Genomic DNA, 19331 nt, shown 5'->3' with positions numbered 1-19331 from the left:
AAGGAATCCATCGAAGCTTCATCACCCTGAAGAGAAAGAAGGTACTTGCCCAAACACTTAATTCTAAGATGCATATTTTTTGTGCCCAGTGTATTTGGTTTTACTTAAGCTTTTCAATCATTTGTGTATTTTTTTTTCCCTCCTGCTTTGTCCCATTTTGGAATTGAATGGCATATTTTCAGCCACTTGTGTGCGTTATTTTTGCGACATGAGCAGTTGAGGCAATGCATTTTATTGAATAATTAATAGCCTTAAAAACACCTCTTGCAATATTTAATAGTTATATTTATTTGGGTGTTTAAACAGAATAAAAATGCAACATACAGGTTGACAAACCAACAAACACTAGAGCAGAAAACGTGTTGGGTGCATTTTTTGGCCACACTTGTGCACATTATAACTTGCATGTGGGAATGAAAGAAATAAGTACCAAATTGAACAAAGGAAATCTGCAATCAAGTTATGAAATCCATGAATTATTGTGGCTTCTTAGCAAGATTTACATTGATTCTACTGTGCTTTAGGTTTATAAACCTGCCAGATATAATTTTATTTGGTGTTACTGATTTCATGGACATATTACCATAATAACATGATTTTCCAGTGGTTTCAATGATCTTAAGTTTTTCATATTTCCTTAAGTCTAGCATTATTATATTTGCAAGTGCTTCTTGTGAGCAGAAGTGAAAAAGAATGGGTTAGGTATAACAGTATATAATAATGTGAAATATTTCTACCATTCCATCATCAGTTGCAACACAGCCACAATCAGCTTAGCTCATGCCCAAACTCATAACCTTTATGTTCAGTAACAATAGGAGGTACACACCACTGTTTGTATGTGCATGGTTGGCCCGCCCCTTGCTGATTGTACCTGTGGCTCCACCCCCTTGGTCGAAACACCAGAACAAGCTCAGGTCTCGGGTGAGCATCATGAGACATGCCTTCTGTTTATGGTAATAAAAGCCTATCAGTCAGGTAACTTTTAGTCTTTGGAGTTATTGATAGTGCATCAATTTCACAAACATTTTTTTTTGGAATGGATAAGTTGCTTAGACCAGAGAGACTAGAAACCAACCCACAATCATCTGAAACATTCAACAAGTTTGAATTCTGGCTTCTCTGCTTCAACGTGTTTCTGCAGCCTTCACTGCGATTGTCCGATCTAACGCAGACAAGCTGCACTTACTAATCTCATAGGTTGGGTACTGTGTTTACCTAATGGTCACAGACTGCACGGCATTCACCAAAGCAATGGATATTCTGAAAGCCCAGTACCTGGGCCAGGTGAACGAAGTCTACTCCAGGCACATCCTAGCCACGCGTAAGCAGCAAGATGGGGAGTTGATTGATTATCACCTTCAGGTCCTGTGAGACTTTGGACAGGCGTGTGGCTGCAAGGCCGCATCAGCAGAATAGTACATGGAGGAGCTGATCCAAGATGCCTGTGTAGCAGGTATTAGATCAGATTACATTTACCAATGACTGCTAGAACAAGGTGAGCTGAAGCTGCAGAAAGCCATCAAACTAGCTAAAACTCTGGAAGTAGTCCTCTGCAACGTAGACTCTTTCTCAACTGATAACGCAGCTGCCTCATGGAGAATGCAGGCACTGCCATCTTGGGACGCGGGATCTCAGGCCGCCCCACATCCCGACCTGACCACCGGTGGGCACCTGAAATGCTACTTCTGCGGCCAGCAGCAACACCCCAGGAAGCGCTGTCCAGTGAAGGATGTGGTCTGTTCCTGCTGTGAGAAGAAGGGACACTACACGAAGGTATGCAAATCCAAGCAACTTTCTAACCCAAGTGGCACTGTATGTGGGCAGTGGGGCTCTCCACCTTCTTGGATAATGTCACTTCCGACGAACAATATCACCGCGTGTGCACTATTGGAGGTTGCCATCTTACCAGACTATGAGCCACTACAGCAGATCAGACAGCACCGCTACTCTAGCTTCAGTCACGCTCGACCAAAACAGCCCTCATCAGCTCGCCAGGTCAGTGATGGACATGGAGGGAAATGGCTGTAAGTCAAGCTACCTGTTCAATAGCAGGAGCACAGAGAGCTTCATCCACCCCAACGCCGTGCAGCATTACCCCTTCACAGTGAGACCAGTGAGTTACAGACTCTACATGACCACCAAGCGACACTTGACAGAGATCCGTGGCAGCTGCATGGTGTCGCTGATTGTGTGTGGCACAGAGTACAAAAATTTTAAACTCCTTATGATGCCACAGCTCTGCGCGCCTGTACTACTGGGATTGGACTTTCAGTGGCACCTTAAGAGTGTCACCATGGAATATGACAGGCCCCATCCCCACCTCACGATCTGCAACCAACAGTTTTTAAACTGCCTGCCCTCCCTTCCAAATGTGTCCAACCAACAACCTGCCCACTGCACGTGACCTGAGGGCTCTCCACCCTCCAGATACCCCCCCCCCCCCAACCTCTGTTCGCCATCCTCACCCCGACTGTAAGCCCATCACCACCAAGTACAGTGCTGGGGACAGGGCCTTTATCAAATCAGAGGTGAGACAACTCCTGACTGAGGGGATTATCGAACCTTAACAGGTTTACGCAACTGGATGTATACCCCCCTCCCTCACATAGTCGACATTGTAAACCAAATCGCCAAATATTGGTAGTTTACACCAATGACTTAAAGTAGGCATACCACCAGCTCCCTATCCATCCAGAGGACTGCCAGTACACTGTGTTTGACACGGATGGTCGCCTCTACCACTTTCTGAGATTCCCCTTCGGGGTTACCAGTGGAGTCTCTGTCTTCCAGAGGGAGATGGACCGAATGGTGGATGAGCGTAGGTTGCTGGTCACATTCCCCTACTTCAACAATGTCACAATCTGTGGCCACGATGTGCAAGACCATGATGCAACCTCCCGAAAATTCCTCCAGGTAGCCAAAAGCCTTAACCTCACCTACAACAAAGTTAAATGTATATTCCTCACATCACGCCTGGCTATACTCAGCTGTGTCATGAAAGCCGCCTCTTTTCCCTTGTCGGCAGAGGCCTGTGAGGCCTTCAGCCACATCGAAGGCGATATTGCCAAGGCCTCAATACACGCTGTGGATGAATCCACCTGTTCCAGGTGGAGAGCGATGCGTCCAACATTGCCCTGGCCGCAACACTTAACCAGAGCAGACCTGTAGCTTTTTTCTCCCGCATCCTCCAAGAATCCAAGATCCAGCACTCCTCCATTGAGGAGACCCAGGCCATCTTTGAGGTGATATGGCACTGGAGGCACTATCTTGCCAGCAGTTTACCCTGTTGACTGACCAACGTATAGTCGCTTTCATATTCAACAACAAACAGCGGAGTAAAATCAAAAATGACAAGATTCTGAGGTGAAGAATTGAACGCTCCACCTACAACTATGTTATTTTGTACCTGCCCGGAAAGCTCAACGAGCCTTCGGATGCCGAATCCCATGTGACTTCACCAGGATGCAGATGGACCGTTTACAAGCCATCCACAGTGACCTCTGCCACCCCTGGGTCACCAAGTTCTTCCATTTTGTCAAAGCCTGCGACCTATTCGGTTGAGGACATCAGGAGGATGACCAGAAACTGCCAGATCTGTGCGGAGTGCAAACCACACTTCTACCAGCTGGGCAGGTTGCACCTGATTGAGGCCACCTGCCCCTTTGAGCACCTGAGCATGGATTTCAATAGGCCCCTGCCCTCCTTGAACTGCAACATCATTGATGAGTACTCATTTGGCCATTTCCCTGCCCAAACATGACTGCTGCCACCATCCTTAATACCTTGCTCAACCTCTTCATCCTGTTCTGATACCGCTGCTATTTTCATAGCGACCATGGGTCCTCCTTCATGAGTGACAAGCTGTGCCAGTATCTGCTGGCAACAGTTATCACGACGAGCAGGACCACCAGCTACAACCCCTGAGAGAACGGCCACCTGTCTTCCTCGCCCTGAGGTCAAAAGCCCTGCCCACTCTCCCACTGGCAAGAGGTCCTCCCTGAAGTGCTCCATGCAAACAGATCACCACCAATGCCACCCCACATGAAAGGTGGTTTCCATTCCCCAAGAAGTCAGCATCGGGAACCACGCTGCCATTCAGGTTGACACCCCCAGGACCAGTCCTGCTCTGGAAGCACGTGAGAGACCATAAGACCAACCCAGTGGAGTCCACCTCCTCCTTGCCAACTCCCAATCTGGTGTACCCAGAAGGGTGCGAGGATACTGTGTCTATCTGGGACCTGGCACGCGCAAGAAACGCTTGGATTCCGGCTGACCAATTAGTGCATATCCCCTCCCCCCCCCCCCGCCGATCATCCACCCTACCCCAGCCCCTGCCCCAACTCTCTCAGTTCACTGCCAGACACTCCATCCACCAATGAAAACCAGACCATCCAGGCCAGAAGTCAACACAGCCAGCGCTACGATGGTCACGACGGTTGACAAGATCACTGAACAGACTGAAACTGTGATAGACATGGAACCCATTTTACCCTGCCGGACTTCTTTTAAAAGAGGAGGTGAATGTGATGGAACTACTGTTAATACTGTTTGTATGTGTATGGCTGGCCCACCCCTTGCTGATTGTACCCGTGGCTCCTCCCCCTTGATTCCTCTAATAAAGGCGGCAACACCATAACCCTTCCCCCAGAACAAGCAACATGAGACATGCTGAAGTGCCAGTTAATGAAGAAACCGAAGGCTGTGTAGATAACCAGAAATCATGGCTTTTATTAGTAGAAACTTTGTAATACAATAATGAATGATAATGGGCGCATACACAGTTATACCCAAGGGGATAATACTCGTCCAATGTCAAGAGAGCAGACTAAGTGCAGTGAAAGACTGACAGCATGACACAGATTCATCACACATGCCTTCTGTTTATGGTAATAAAAGCCTCAATCAGGTCACTTCTAGTCTTTGGAGATATTGATAGCCTTCAAGTAGGGTGACTCGTTTGTGTGTGCATTTATCTTATGGTTCTGCATTGATTATTTAGGAAATGAAACAGGAAATGACTTTTTTCATTGTTGAAAGTATAATATAGCCTTTCACTTGGGCAGTCCTGTGGCAACGAGGCTGATGGTTACCCTGTTTTTGTCAGTTCTGTGATAGCTAATGAAGCAAATGGCAAAAGGGGTAGGTCAAGTGTGAGCTGGTGTCCTCTTTATGCAAGGTTCTCAGTGCCCTAAAAAAATTGTTTGAATAGATGCAAAATTGGCTTGGTTATTGGAGATAGAGGATGGTGGTGGAAGGTTGTTTTTCTGATTGGAAGTGCATGACTAATGGTGTATCACAAGGATTGGTGTTGAGACCCTTGTTGTTTTGATACATGTCAGCAACCTGGTTGTGGATGTAGGAGGAACTGTGGATTTGGAGGTGTGGATAGTGAAAAAAGCTACGGCAGGTGAGGTCAGATGAAAAATTGGGCAGAATATTGCTGGATGGAATTTAATATCAACAAGTGAGGTGGTGCAGTTTGGGAAGTTAAATAGGAGTAGGATAAATTCAGTAAATAATAGGATGTAAAGTAATGTTGATAAACAGAGGACTCAAGGGATAAGTCCACAGTTCCCTGAAATTGGCAACATAGGTAAACAGGATAGTGAGTAAGGCATATGGCTTGCTTGCCTTCAGTGGTTGGGATTGTTTATATAAAATTTGGCAAGTAATGTTGCAACTTTATAGAACACTGGTTAGCCCTCACAGACAGTATTGTGTGCAGTTTTGGTCATGAAGTCATTGAGGTGTTCAGCATAGAAATGGGTCCTTGAGTCCACTGTGCCCATGTTGACCTTTTTATCCATTTGCCCAATTATGTCCATATCCTTCTAGTGCATTTGCAATAACATCAGAATTCAAAGTGCTGGTCCATATTCCAAGTTCATCAGAGCTTGTCTAAGGCAACTGTAACATATTGATCAGATGCCAAATTGGGCAACCATTGAAAGATTGAATTTAATTCCAACAAGGGCAAGGTGCTGAACTGTTGTTTTTTATCCCCTGCATTTGTCAGCTTGCTGAACATATGCTCTCATATTTTAAGCAAAGCCATAATAGAGGATATTTGGCCCATCAAATCAGTGAAAAGTCTGAGAAGACATTGCATCAGTCGCATAATTCCAATAATTTCTCTATAACTTATTCTCTCTCATGCCCAGTCACACCAGTAATTCTATCACCCAACTGAACTCATGATAATTTTTCGTAAACAGTTAAACTAACAAGCCAATTTTGGGCTGTGGGAGGATGACGGAGGATCAGGGCATGCAGTGTGTAATTTTCATATTTGGTTTATGTTTGGTTTGTTAGTTTGAATTATGGTACTTGTGAAAGGTGCTGGATTTTTACACAGTATTTTTTTTAATTCTGGAATGAAACAATTATGATGACTTCTGGGTCATAACAAAACTCAATGGCCATAAGGTTACTTGGTTGCCCTACTGCTTTTAATTGTGCATCATGTAATTCCCTACATAACTGTCTTGCTTGTGACATGAGACATGAGTAGATATTGTCCAAGGCATAACTATCCTTGATCACATGCCCAACAGGTTTTAATGATTCTTTTCTAGGCTGGGACCCACATGTGTGTTCTATTATTTGTTTCCTTTTCTTGGGTCCCCATTCCACACCTGAATGTGTCAATTCACTTCTTATCCTTCACTCCACTGTCCAGAACCCAATATCTGGTCAGCACTTCTACCTCCTCCCCCATTTGGTCTTTAGTCACTGACCCTCATTCACATGATCCTGGATGATGTGCATTTACCTTGGTATGTCTTGCTGCAAACAAAAGCTCAATTGACCCCAAGGGCTTGGGGTTTTGGTGCTGCTGGTTTGCATTGACACACCCACAAATGAGATTGCAGTTGGAATTCATTTGGGGCATACATCAATTTCAAATTTTTGTGCTTTATAACTATGTTAATCATCTATGATAATACATAAAACATGCATAGTTAAAAACCTATTTATGTTTAAAATAATTAAATTTAGCATTTATTCTATTCTCTGATCTTTTATTGCATTACAGAAATATTATACAAATTTTATACTATTGCATTCCTCTGTATTTGGCATTTTCCTTCAACTTATATAGACAGTATAGTCATCAATAAACTTTTGATTTCAAATTGCCCACTTCTAATCCCTATAATAAATCATGTGTGTCAGTTTATGATTTATTGTTTGTCAATTAATTAGATTATAATTACTGGGGTAAATATTGCATTCTGTAACTTTTTATGATATGATCTGATATCCTCATGAAAGATACTGACTGGAATACCTAATAATTCTGTTCTTTTCACAATTGCCCATGGCTCTGCATGACATACATGACTTAAAATAGATTAATTGTAATTAAGTATTTTCATTGTCTAAGGACTTGCTTTATCATTTATTATTGGATTTCATTGAGTACTTTTTACAACACCTGGCATTTTGCCACATATATTTGAAATGCAGTAAATCCTCTGGTATCTGCCACCTATGGGGATTGGTAGATGCCGGATAAGTGTATTTTCCAGTTGCCTGAGACTTAACTCTTACACTTCACTGAACAAACTTCACTTGCATGAACATATAACTCTTAAAGCATTTTAGTTTATTTTCAGTCACATTATTGGAAAACTTTTAACCGTCGCTGCATCTGCAGATTCCTCCCCCCCCCCCCCTTTCCATGGAGCTGCCTAAAGGATGAACAATAACATTATAGATTAAAAACCTCCATTCCCCCCCACCCCACCACTCCAAGTTTACAAATAAAGCCTCTGAGGCAACTAAGATGAAGTAAGGAGACACTTTAAGAGAGTCACTCCATGCCAAGAGACATCAACCAACTCTTGATCCTGGGTACTGTTAAACACAAATTTATTCATACAGCTGCTAAGAACAAAGCACCACCAAGGCACTACGTTGCCTGAATATTTGCTCCCATCTTCACCAAAGGCTTATGTATTACTTCAGGGAATATTTACTTTTACAATTTTAAACTTACATATTCTAACCTATTACTTTATTATTTATTTTAATGTTTTAATTTATTTTCCTTATTTTTGTCATTGATTGAGGTTACCAGTTGCTTGAATTCTGGATACCAATGTTTTTACTGTATACAATTAAAACATGGTGACAATCTTTTTCTAGTAATTCTATGACCATGATATTTAACATAATAACTGACAAAAGAGTGTCAATACCACTGGGTTCTTGACTTACAGGGTAAATTCATCATTACTTAAAAAATATATTATAAATGAAGGAGGGTTTTGGATTAGTACATGATTTTTTAAAGTATTATTTCTATCTGATATAATGTATGGTATACTAGTCATAGAGTTTGACAGCACAGAAACTGGGACTTCAGTGAAGACTCTAAGCTAGTCTCATTTGCCTGTATTTGGCACAAATCACTCTAAAACTTTCCCATCCATGTAATTGTACTCACTGCTGCTGCTTGCATTGGCAGCTTATTTCCTATGCTTACCATCCCTTGTGTGATAAAATTACCCCTCAGGTACCCTTTTTTGAAAAGTTTATTTAATTTTTTTAAAAATACAGATGCAAAATACAAAAAAAACAAACCCATCCAACTGAAACCCCCGCCCCATACCCCCCACCCTCCACCCCACTATCCCACCCCTTACTATCCCTCCCCTCCCCTCAGAGATTAACATACACAAAAAGAAATATTTATAAACAAACAAAGTGGGTTAGGTTGCAATATATCAAATCACCAATCCAAACAAGAATTTAAAAATTACTTAACATCCAGATTCATATATTCTAAATATGGAGTCCACATTTTCTCAAAAAAAGAATAATTATTTTGCAAATTATATGTAATTTTTTCTAAATGTAAACATGATTGAATTTCATTATGGCATCTTTGCATATTTAACTCCACATCATTTTTCCAGGTTATTGCTCTACATTTTCTAGCCACTGCCAAACTCAATTGAATAAATGCAATCTAAAATTTATCCAAGCGCGGTGTTAATGGATTCATATAAATCTATTTGGAGTAAATCTCGCAAAAACTTTATAATCTTTTCCAAAAAAGACTTAACTTATACACAATTCCACACAGAATGAACAAAACTGTCTGAGTTTCAGATTCTCTCTGAGACGAGACTGTGACTACTTACTTTATCTATTCCACTCATGATTTTATATATCTTATTAAGGTGATCTGTCAGTCTCCAGCATTCTGGGGGTTGGTGGGGGGGGGGGGGTGGTGAATTAACAGGCTATCCATACTTCCCTTACGACTTAAACCTTCTAGCCTAATACTGGGTGATAAGATCTGTACATAATACTCAATGTGTGGTCTTACCTGTGTTTCTTTCATTTATAATGTGACATTTCAATTCCTGTTCTCAGTCCCTGACCGGTGAAGGCAAATCTGCTCAATGCTGCCTTCACCAACCTGTCTACCGGTGTCACCATTTTCAAGGAACAATATATTGTAGGTCTCTGATCTAACATGCTCTCCATTTACTTTGCTCTTCCTGCCATGTTTTAACAACCCAGAATCCAATGCCTTGGATCTCTGAGAGTAAAATTCCATTTGCCATTCCCCATTTCCCAGTTGGTCTACATCCTGTTGTAGTCTCAGATAATCTTCACTAACCACTATAGTACCATTTTTGGTGTCATCCACAAACTTATTAACCATGCCAACGACATTATCATGTAGCAGTTAATATCAGTAACAGACAACATTGGACCTAGTACTGATCCCTGCGGAGCATCACCGTTCTTGGGTCTCCAATCTGAATAAAAACTTTCCACTACCATCAAGCCAATTCACTGAGCCCAATCTAATGAAATTTGTTCTTTGGTGTAGCTTGTGTCAATTCATATTGATTGCAGTTATATTATTCGCAGGTAAGTTGGATCCCTTTGTTCTTGGGTTTGCATAGAGGTTGTTCTTCATTGATGTAAATTCGGATGATGATATCAGATCCAAGACATTTTCAGAAATTTGTTTTGAGGATGATGCTACAAGCTAACAAATTTTGTTATGAACTAACAAAGGAACAGCAATGGAAAATTCACCAGACAATGGTATTCCAAGTAATAGTTTTTATTAAACTATTAATAACATAACATTTCTTATTTCTAAACTCTAAAAAAAACTTCCCACTATACGCAAATGTATGTTTGTGTGTCAAAATCCAAACCGTTACAGTTTAAGCTTGAGTCTGAAAAGTCCATTTTAAACTTCAGCGTCAAACATCTTGTGTTGCTTGAAGATTTTTAAATTACAGTTCAGAAGTAATTAAGAAGCACTTTTTACACATCATGTCTTCAGATCTCTTTAAACTCACAAGTCTGTTGATGAGTTGTCTTTCCGAGTGAAATTTTCTTATGAGTGTTTTCACAAGTTTCCCTCTATCTTTTTAGGGTTATGGAACTGTGATCTTCATGATGATTTATTTCTTAATAAAGAGCAAAGGGGTCTTACTTACTTTAAAGCCACTTATTTTGAGTATCTCCTATGATAAGGATAACACAATACAAAACAGCATCTTTCTCCCTCTCTCTCCAGAGACTTCTCTTTCCCCCCTGTGTCTTTCACAGGCTGGTCAATTTCTTCAGTCTGTTTTTTCTTAAATGTCTCTCTGACTTCAGTTATATGTTTCTCTGAAGTCGTGGCACAACACTACCACTGTTTCATTTCTCCAAATTATCACTTCACATCCATAAAGACATCTGACCTCATCTCTGTCCAAGAGGTTTAAGTGATTATGTCTCTGCATAGTCTGAGCACTTGAGGAGGAATTTTCTTAATTGCTCAGCTGCCAGCATATTGTACACGCATATTGTCCTGGAATCAATTAAGACTGACTTCAGTTCCATCAAAGGTCTGGTTCTTCTGACTCGCCGACTCCGAAATGAACTATCTGAGTGCGATGGTGTCTCTGAAAATGTGATGTGACTTGTGTGTGACTCTGTCCACCATAACTAACTCTACTAAGACATATAAAAACATTAAACTAAATATTAGCACATCTATTATAATAATTATCTGAAGCCTGCCTTGGGATTAACTGTGGGTGATTAAAACCATGAAGATTAAAGAACATGCGAAGAATTGAAGGTTTCTTCAAAATTAATCATTTATCGTGATGTGATTTTTTTCCCCAGAATGCTTGAAGTGTAATTAGAGAGATCAAAGTCTGATTTATTTAGTTTCATATGTTTGAATACAGATTGATTTGTTAGATGAAATTTTGCTACTAGATATATGTGACAGATTAATTTCTTAACAAAGGTTCACTTACATTTGAAGTTGTGCCATTTGACGTATTATATTTTATTAGGTTGTCGTAGTTTTGAGGAACACCTCGCCGCTAATCAGGAAGAAAGCAAAAGCAAAAATATTTTGAATCTTGGAGCCATTAGACAGGGCATGAAACGATTCCAGTTCCTTTTAAACTGCTGTGAACCTGGGACAATCCCTGATGCTTCAATCCTAGCTGCCGCTCTTGACCTGGTAAAAAAAAATATATATATATATATATATATATACACATATTTTGTCTTTTATCTTTGTTTTTATATCAATAGATCTGATATTGCACTTCATCCCAGAGGTTCCTGGTAGAAGACATTCACTGTTAGATGTTAGAAACACACAAAATGCTGGAGAAATTAACAGTTATGGAAGGCAATTAATAGTTAATGTTTCGAGCCTTCATCAAAAATCGCTGTAGGTTTGTCTCACTTAACCTTAACTGGAACGTGGTTAGAATGTTGAACTTGCCACCATAGCAACAGTTGTGCAACTATCATGGATACATGAAGAGAAAAAAGCTAGGTAAATAGTGGCTGGAAAAAGTAACAGTGAATGCAGATGCAGTGAGATGTATTTCAAGATGTGGCTTTTGGAGAGCATAAATACTGGTACAGATGAAATGAGTTAATTCACCAAGTTTTGTATTATAAATTCTTCTGCGGTGTTTTGGGTGTTCCCAGCATCAAATTGAATGCAATTTAATCACAAATAGTAAAAATGTCTACAAAAAAGCCAGTTAATCAATTAAGCATCTAAGTCCATCCCACAGATCTACAACATATTATCACAGAACATCAGGCTCTTCGCCCCTACAATGTTGTGCTGACCTATAATGTACTGAACAAACTAACCCCTCCCTACCTCATAACCCTTTTTATTCTTTCATCCATGTGCCTAAGAGTCTTTTAAATGTCCCTATGGTACCAGCCTCCACCACCACCCCTGGCAATGCATTCTAGGCACCCACTATTCTCTGTATAAATAACTTACCCCTGAGATCTCCTCTAATCTTTCCTCCCTTTATTTTGTACAGATGTCCTCTGGTGTTTGCTACTCTCACCAAGAGGAAAAAGATGCTGGCTGTCCACCCTATCTATGTGTCTCAAAATCTTGCAGACTTCGATTAAGTCACCTCTCATCCTTTTTCACTCCAAAGAATAAACCCATAGCTCTGTTAACCTTGTCTCATAAGACTCATCCTCCAATCCAGGCAACATCCTGGTAAATCTCCTCTGCCCTCTCTGCATCGCTTCCACATCCTTCCTGTAATGATGTGACCAGAACTGATCACATATTCCAAGTGTGTTGTGACAGAGTTTTATAGAGCTGCAACATAAAACATTACCTCATGGCTCTTGAACACAATCTCCCACTAATGAAGGCCCGCATACCATAAACCTTAACTACCCTATCATCCTGCACAGCAACCTTGAGAGATCTATAGATTTAGACCCCAAGATCCCTCTTTTCTTCCGCACTGTAAAGAATTCTGTCATTAACCATCCAAAATGCATCATCTCACACTTTTCTGGATTGAACTCCATCTACCACTTTTCTGCCAAACTCAATATCCTGACTATACCCTGATATAATCTACAACAAACTTCTACACTATCCACAACACTTCCAACCTTCCAGTCATCTGAAACATAAATACAAGGTTAGAAGTTATTTAATTGGGTCATTTATTGAGAACATTGTTGACCTGTGGCCTCTGTCTGTATTCGCTCCTTGCCCTGCAACCTTTTTTTCCATTTCCTGAACAAAAATCAAACATGAATTGGCATCGGGAGATGATGATTTCAAATGCCTTATTCTTCTAGCCTGACTGTAATTTAGACTGTTTCCCAACACAGAAACTGGAGGTAAAATTACAAATACAGAGCATTACATTTCAGAATTGTAAAGTATGCAATATGAAGTTGTACAAAAATACAATCTGCTGGAGGAGCTCAACAAGTCGAGGAGCATCAGTGGTAGAAAAAGAATAGTTGGGGTTTCAGGCCAGGACCAAAGGGCTGGTGGGAAAAAGTTGATGTGGTGCTCCATTAGCATGTAAAATCCCTGTTTGTAAAGCTTCAGTACAGCATCAGAGCATTAAAATTATTATTCTTGGATACCTACCCATCGGTCTTTTGAAATCTCCGCAGCAAAGTAAAATAAAAGCAGAAATAAGTGTATTGTTCATCAAGGAAGCATATGTTGGGATTAAAAAAAACTGTTAACATGCAAAGGGCTATAACTTGAAGTTAGATAAAAAGAATCACAATAAAGACACACAAATGAATGTTTATATAATTGAATGGAGAAATACATTTAAGGCCCTGAATGTTTGTGTTCCACTTGTGAAAAATTCATCAAGTTTGGATTCCATCCCAAACCTATCTTTTTCCATGCATCTCCTGCACTTGACAAGCATGTGAGAATGTCTACTCTGCAGTCTTCCTTGTGTTATGTAGTTTTTATGCAATTTCTAAATAAAAATCCAGAATTTATTTTATTGAAATACAAAAAAAATTAAATCCCAGTATCAATTCAATATGCCTTTCTCAAATAAGTAATTTAACCCTTTTCAAAAAAACAATTGCCAACCTCCTTTAAAAACTGGAAAAGCATACTTCTAATTCCCTTTAGCTTTTTGTTCAAAAGGTTTATCTGTCAATCTATTACAGGACCAAAATATAATGAGTATTCCATTCACATCTATTAATTTTTTTAAAAATTGAACATACAGCACTATAACAGGGCCAATTCAGCCATACAAGTCCGTGGTGCCTAAATTACATCCCATTAACTTACACCCCAGGTGCGTTTTTGAAGGGAGGGAGGAAACCAGAGGCCCTGGAGAAAACCCACGCTAACACGGAGAGAACATACAAACATAAATACTTATAGCATGGGATTCTGGTCCCGATCACCAGCACTGTTAAGGCGTTGCGCTAACCGCTATGCCAACTGTAACTTTCTACCTGTTGAGATTATTATTAATTAGTAAAACGTGCTTTCTGTCTTTTATTGAACTTAACATAATAAGCATACATAATAAATGACGATTATAGAATGAATCAATTGTATATGAGCAAATACATACCAAAGGGAGATTTTCAAAAAAAGTAATAAAATGTGCATATGTACATTAATAGTTATTTCTACTAACTCCATCTAGTAATAAACATAATGAATGGAGCCATGTCAGACCCATTATTAGACTGTTATATTAAAATAATAAGGTTTTTTTTAAAAAAAGAAAAAACCTAAAGGACTAAACTAATCTAATCCCCTTCCTCTAATCAAGGTTACCTTTTTGAGTGGAAAAAGAAATCAATAATGATGTGGAATCACTGGTGACCCTCGGAGAACAAATAAAGAATTACAGGAATGTAATCGTCTTCTCCACTAACCTATTTTTTTGATCCTTGTCAATAATTTTGGACATATGTTGTCTAATTGATAGTTTGATGCTCTCATTAAATAACCTTTTATTTTCCTCAATGGATTTAAAAGGATTAGTAATACGTGCCCACTTACCAATTAAGTTGCTTCTCTGACTGCATAATTCCTTATTGAAAAGGGAAGCCCAACCCAGTCCTTTGTAAATGCTATTCATGATCTGATTGCAAAAGCATAAGAGTGGTAATAAGGAAAGCAATGGAAATGGATGGTTGGATACAGAACAAAATGAAAATGAAGGAAATGGAATGTTTGGGATCATTTTCTAGCTTTATTCCTGTGCTTCTTCAAGACCTTACTCTTCTTTCCCTTTGCTGCACCTACATATTTTAAATGAATATAACCTAGAGTAGATAATGGCCTGGATGGAATTTGGGTTGAGTAATATTTAGAAGCTGATACCATATTTAAATCTAATTGGCAATTTGTCAAAAGTTGTAATGTATGTTTAAAATGTATTTTGATTTTCATATCTCTCTTTGATCCATTCAGGAAGCGCCAGTTGTAGCAAGGGCAGCGTTATTCATAGAGTGTGCCCGGTTTGTACATCGATGTAATCGAGGAAATTGGCCAGAGTGGATGAAAGGACACCATGTTAGTCTAACTAAAAAGGGTTTATCACGAGGAAGATCTCCTATCGTTGGAAATAAGCGTAATCAGAAATTACAGTGGAGGGCAGCAAAACTCTTCTGTCATTGGGGTGAGGTAAGGAAGGAACTTTTGATGAATGATAACATGATTTTCTAAAAAAGAATGAAATCCAGAACTAAACTAGTATGTCCGTGAAATATTCTTCAAAATGCAGATCAGAAATAGAGGCCTGATATTCTCCTGAAACTTTGTAAATATTCAATTTTTAAAAATGAAAGAAAATACTGCCAATAAAAATTATAAAACTAACCAGTTCTGGTATTATCTGCAGAAAGTTAATTCATCACTTTTGAATGATGGTGTTTACTGTGGTTTTGGTTTTCATTTCAGATTTCCAGCATTTGCCACATATTTGTTTTTGAGGCATATAATATCCCAGAAGAATATATAATGCAGATTTACTACCAAAGAGTGTGGTAAATCTCTGAAATTCTCTACCCCAAAGGGTGTGGAGATTAGATCACTGTGGGCATTTAAAGAAGATGTAGATACATTTTTGAAACAGGGGAGATGAGGCTTGAGGCAGATTAGCTATAATCATAGTGAGGGAAGGTTTGAGAGCCCAAGTGACCTATTCCTCTGGAACATAAGAAAATACAAGGAGAAAAGACTGAAACAGATTCTCCCTGTGTCCACGTGGGTTAACTCCAGGTGCTCCAGTTTCCTCCCACGTTCCAAAGACATATGGGGTAGTAGGTTAATTTGCCACATAATGTGCGCTTGTGTACCGGAAGGGCCTGATATCGCGCTGTATCTCCAAATTGATGTTTTTTAATATGTTTGTACTCTAATGAGCTGTGATACAAGTAGAAAAAAAAAGATATGATCCAAAATTACAGTGCAAGGCTGCTGCATTTGGATGAGTTTAAGGGGAGTTGATCAAAACTCTACCCACTGGTCGATATATTGAAGATGCAAGAATCTTTCCAAGGCATGCATGAAATGTTGCCTTGGGAAATTAATGCAACAGCATGTGTATTTAAAACTAAAGATCTCTTCCTGAATGGAAGCAATGGTTGTTTCTAATTTATTTTGCCCAGCAGTGAAGCTGATAGTCTCCCACCTGCTTTCCAGTGATATGCCTTCCACCATGCACAACATCCCTTACCCAGCAAATGGACCAGATTTCTTATTCAATTCCTTGGACTTCTATCTTTGACATACTTTCAAACAGTAGATTAAAATAAGAGATTTTTATTTAAATGTGGCAAGCCAATTCTGAACCCAAAATTAGACTAGTAATGTTGGTAAACATTTTTTTGTAGTAGCATTTAACAAGTTCATAAATGATCTTCAGTTGTTGGTTTCCCAATCAAATCCAACTATGCCAAGATGGGTTCCTAGACAAAGTTACAATTCATGTATTCTTCTTCTTCTTTGGCTTGGCTTCGCGGACGAAGATTTATGGAGGGGGTAAAAAGTCCACGTCAGCTGCAGGCTCGTTTGTGGCTGACCAGTCCGATGCGGGACAGGCAGACACGATTGCAGCGGTTGCAAGGGAAAATTGGTTGGTTGGGGTTGGGTGTTGGGTTTTTCCTCCTTTGCCTTTTGTCAGTGAGGTGGGCTCTGCGGTCTTCTTCAAAGGAGGCTGCTGCCCGCCAAACTGTGAGGCGCCAAGATGCACGGTTTGAGGCGTTATCAGCCCACTGGCGGTGGTCAATGTGGCAGGCACCAAGAGATTTCTTTAGGCAGTCCTTGTACCTTTTCTTTGGTGCACCTCTGTCACGGTGGCCAGTGGAGAGCTCGCCATATAATACGATCTTGGGAAGGCGATGGTCCTCCATTCTGGAGACGTGACCCATCCAGCGCAGCTGGATCTTCAGCAGCGTGGACTCAATGCTGTCGACCTCTGCCATCTCGAGTACCTCGACGTTAGGGGTGTGAGCACTCCAATGGATGTTGAGGATGGAGCGGAGACAACGCTGGTGGAAGCGTTCTAGGAGCCGTAGGTGGTGCCGGTAGAGGACCCATGATTCGGAGCCGAACAGGAGTGTGGGTATGACAACGGCTCTGTATACGCTTATCTTTGTGAGGTTTTTCAGTTGGTTGTTTTTCCAGACTCTTTTGTGTAGTCTTCCAAAGGCGCTATTTGCCTTGGCGAGTCTGTTGTCTATCTCATTGTCGATCCTTGCATCTGATGAAATGGTACAGCCGAGATAGGTAAACTGGTTGACCGTTTTGAGTTTTGTGTGCCCGATGGAGATGTGGGGGGGCTGGTAGTCATGGTGGGGAGCTGGCTGATGGAGGACCTCAGTTTTCTTCAGGCTGACTTCCAGGCCAAACATTTTGGCAGTTTCCGCAAAGCAGGACGTCAAGCGCTGAAGAGCTGGCTCTGAATGGGCAACTAAAGCGGCATCATCTGCAAAGAGTAGTTCACGGACAAGTTTCTCTTGTGTCTTGCATGTATTAGTATCTACCTTAATGTCCTGCCACTTTGATTATTTTTAAATTGGTAAGATATTTTAAAAAGTATTGAGAAGTGACCATTCTTGGTCATTTCAGAACAATTCAGTTCTATAAATGTAAGTGGTTTAAACTCTATAAATGAAACATATACTAAACTTCAGTCCATCTGTTGAGACCACATTCAAAGAAGAATTTCTTCTCAATTCTGAATTACCTTCAATATTTCCCACGCGAGAACCTATATATAAATTACACGTGTAAATGGATTCCCACCCAGCTTACACATATGTCTTTATATGTACTTCTGTCTGCTGCATCTTCAACCTAATCCATTTTGGTGTCAGTAATTTCACTAACATGGAATTCACCAGCTAATGCAATTCATATGAAATAGAAGCCAAGTACTCCAAATGTTATTAAGTGTATTTTCCCATCTTTAATTAATTAGCACAGAATGTGGACTGTTGAAAGATCAGGCTACTAAAAGGTAAGTTTTAGCTGAACATTTTCTGATCTTCCATGTCATGCCCCCTTTCTATCTGCATTCTAATTTTACCACATTTACCATTTCCTGGAGGGAAGGGTTGTTGGGGAAGACTGAGGTGAAGATTGGTGGGTTGGGGAAATGGCAAAATATGGAAGGGTACGTTTATGCATCTCAGAATCAGGAGGTTTTTTAAAACATGTTGTATACACAGTCTTTGTGTACATGCAGATACATAAATTGCTACTCTGAAGTTATGATACTGTCTTCTAACAGGCTATTGGGACTAGACTAAATGAGCTTTGTCATACGGAGAGTGAGACCCCAGCAAACATACTCGGTGTCATTTATGATGATGAGACTAAGCGACGTTTGAGGAAAGAAGATGAAGAAGAGGATTTCCTTGATGACAGTATGTCTATTGACTTTTGACTTTAAACCTATTTTTATAATGTTTTCATGCCACAAGGGGAAATATTTTCTCTGGGCGAGCTGAAGCAAAACTGCAGACTTTTTGAGAAGACTGGGTTGTGATCTACTTGGAAACAAAAACAAAAAAGAAAATACTGGAACTGAAAAAAAAACCCAAAAAACAGGCCATCTGACATTGGTGAGGAGAAACAGAGTTGACAATGGTTCTGATGAAGGATCCTTCAGCCAAAACATCAACTCTTTTTCTCTTCTCACAGATGTTTTTTGACCTGATGAGTGTTTTTGACATACAGTTTTTGCTTTAAAGCATCTACAATTCTTTTCTGCAGTACTCCTTGTGAATAGGCAAATGTTCACTCTCTAATTGCCATGTAGAAATGCCAAAAGTGTAATTAAAATGTGATTCCTGCAGTCTATTTTGTACTGTTAAAGTGGATGGTGTAATTAGTGGGAGGCACACCTTTCACTCCTGCGTGATCGACACAGACAGAACATTAAGTATCTGTCAATCAGCAGGTGAACTCTGGCTGGCGGTTTGCATTTCTTTGCTGGTTAGGAGTATATAAGCTGCTTCACATAATTATCGTCAAACTATAT

At 40.1% G+C, this 19331-nt stretch overlaps 1 protein-coding gene across 1 annotated transcript in view; it reads left to right on the top strand.

The window, feature by feature from the left end:
* The window catches only part of LOC138761753 (protein unc-80 homolog), a 335004-nt gene that overhangs the window by 155186 nt on the left and 160487 nt on the right, over positions 1 to 19331 (top strand). Inside the window, 3 exon segments of the mRNA XM_069934449.1 lie at positions 11337 to 11509; positions 15254 to 15466; positions 18579 to 18714. Coding sequence (XP_069790550.1) covers positions 11337 to 11509; positions 15254 to 15466; positions 18579 to 18714 — 522 coding nt within the window.

This window comes from Narcine bancroftii, chromosome 4, assembly GCF_036971445.1.
Source record: "Narcine bancroftii isolate sNarBan1 chromosome 4, sNarBan1.hap1, whole genome shotgun sequence".
Classification (NCBI taxonomy): Eukaryota; Metazoa; Chordata; class Chondrichthyes; order Torpediniformes; family Narcinidae; genus Narcine; species Narcine bancroftii.
Note: the sequence above shows the minus strand (reverse complement) of the source record. Positions and strands in the feature narration are given on the sequence as shown.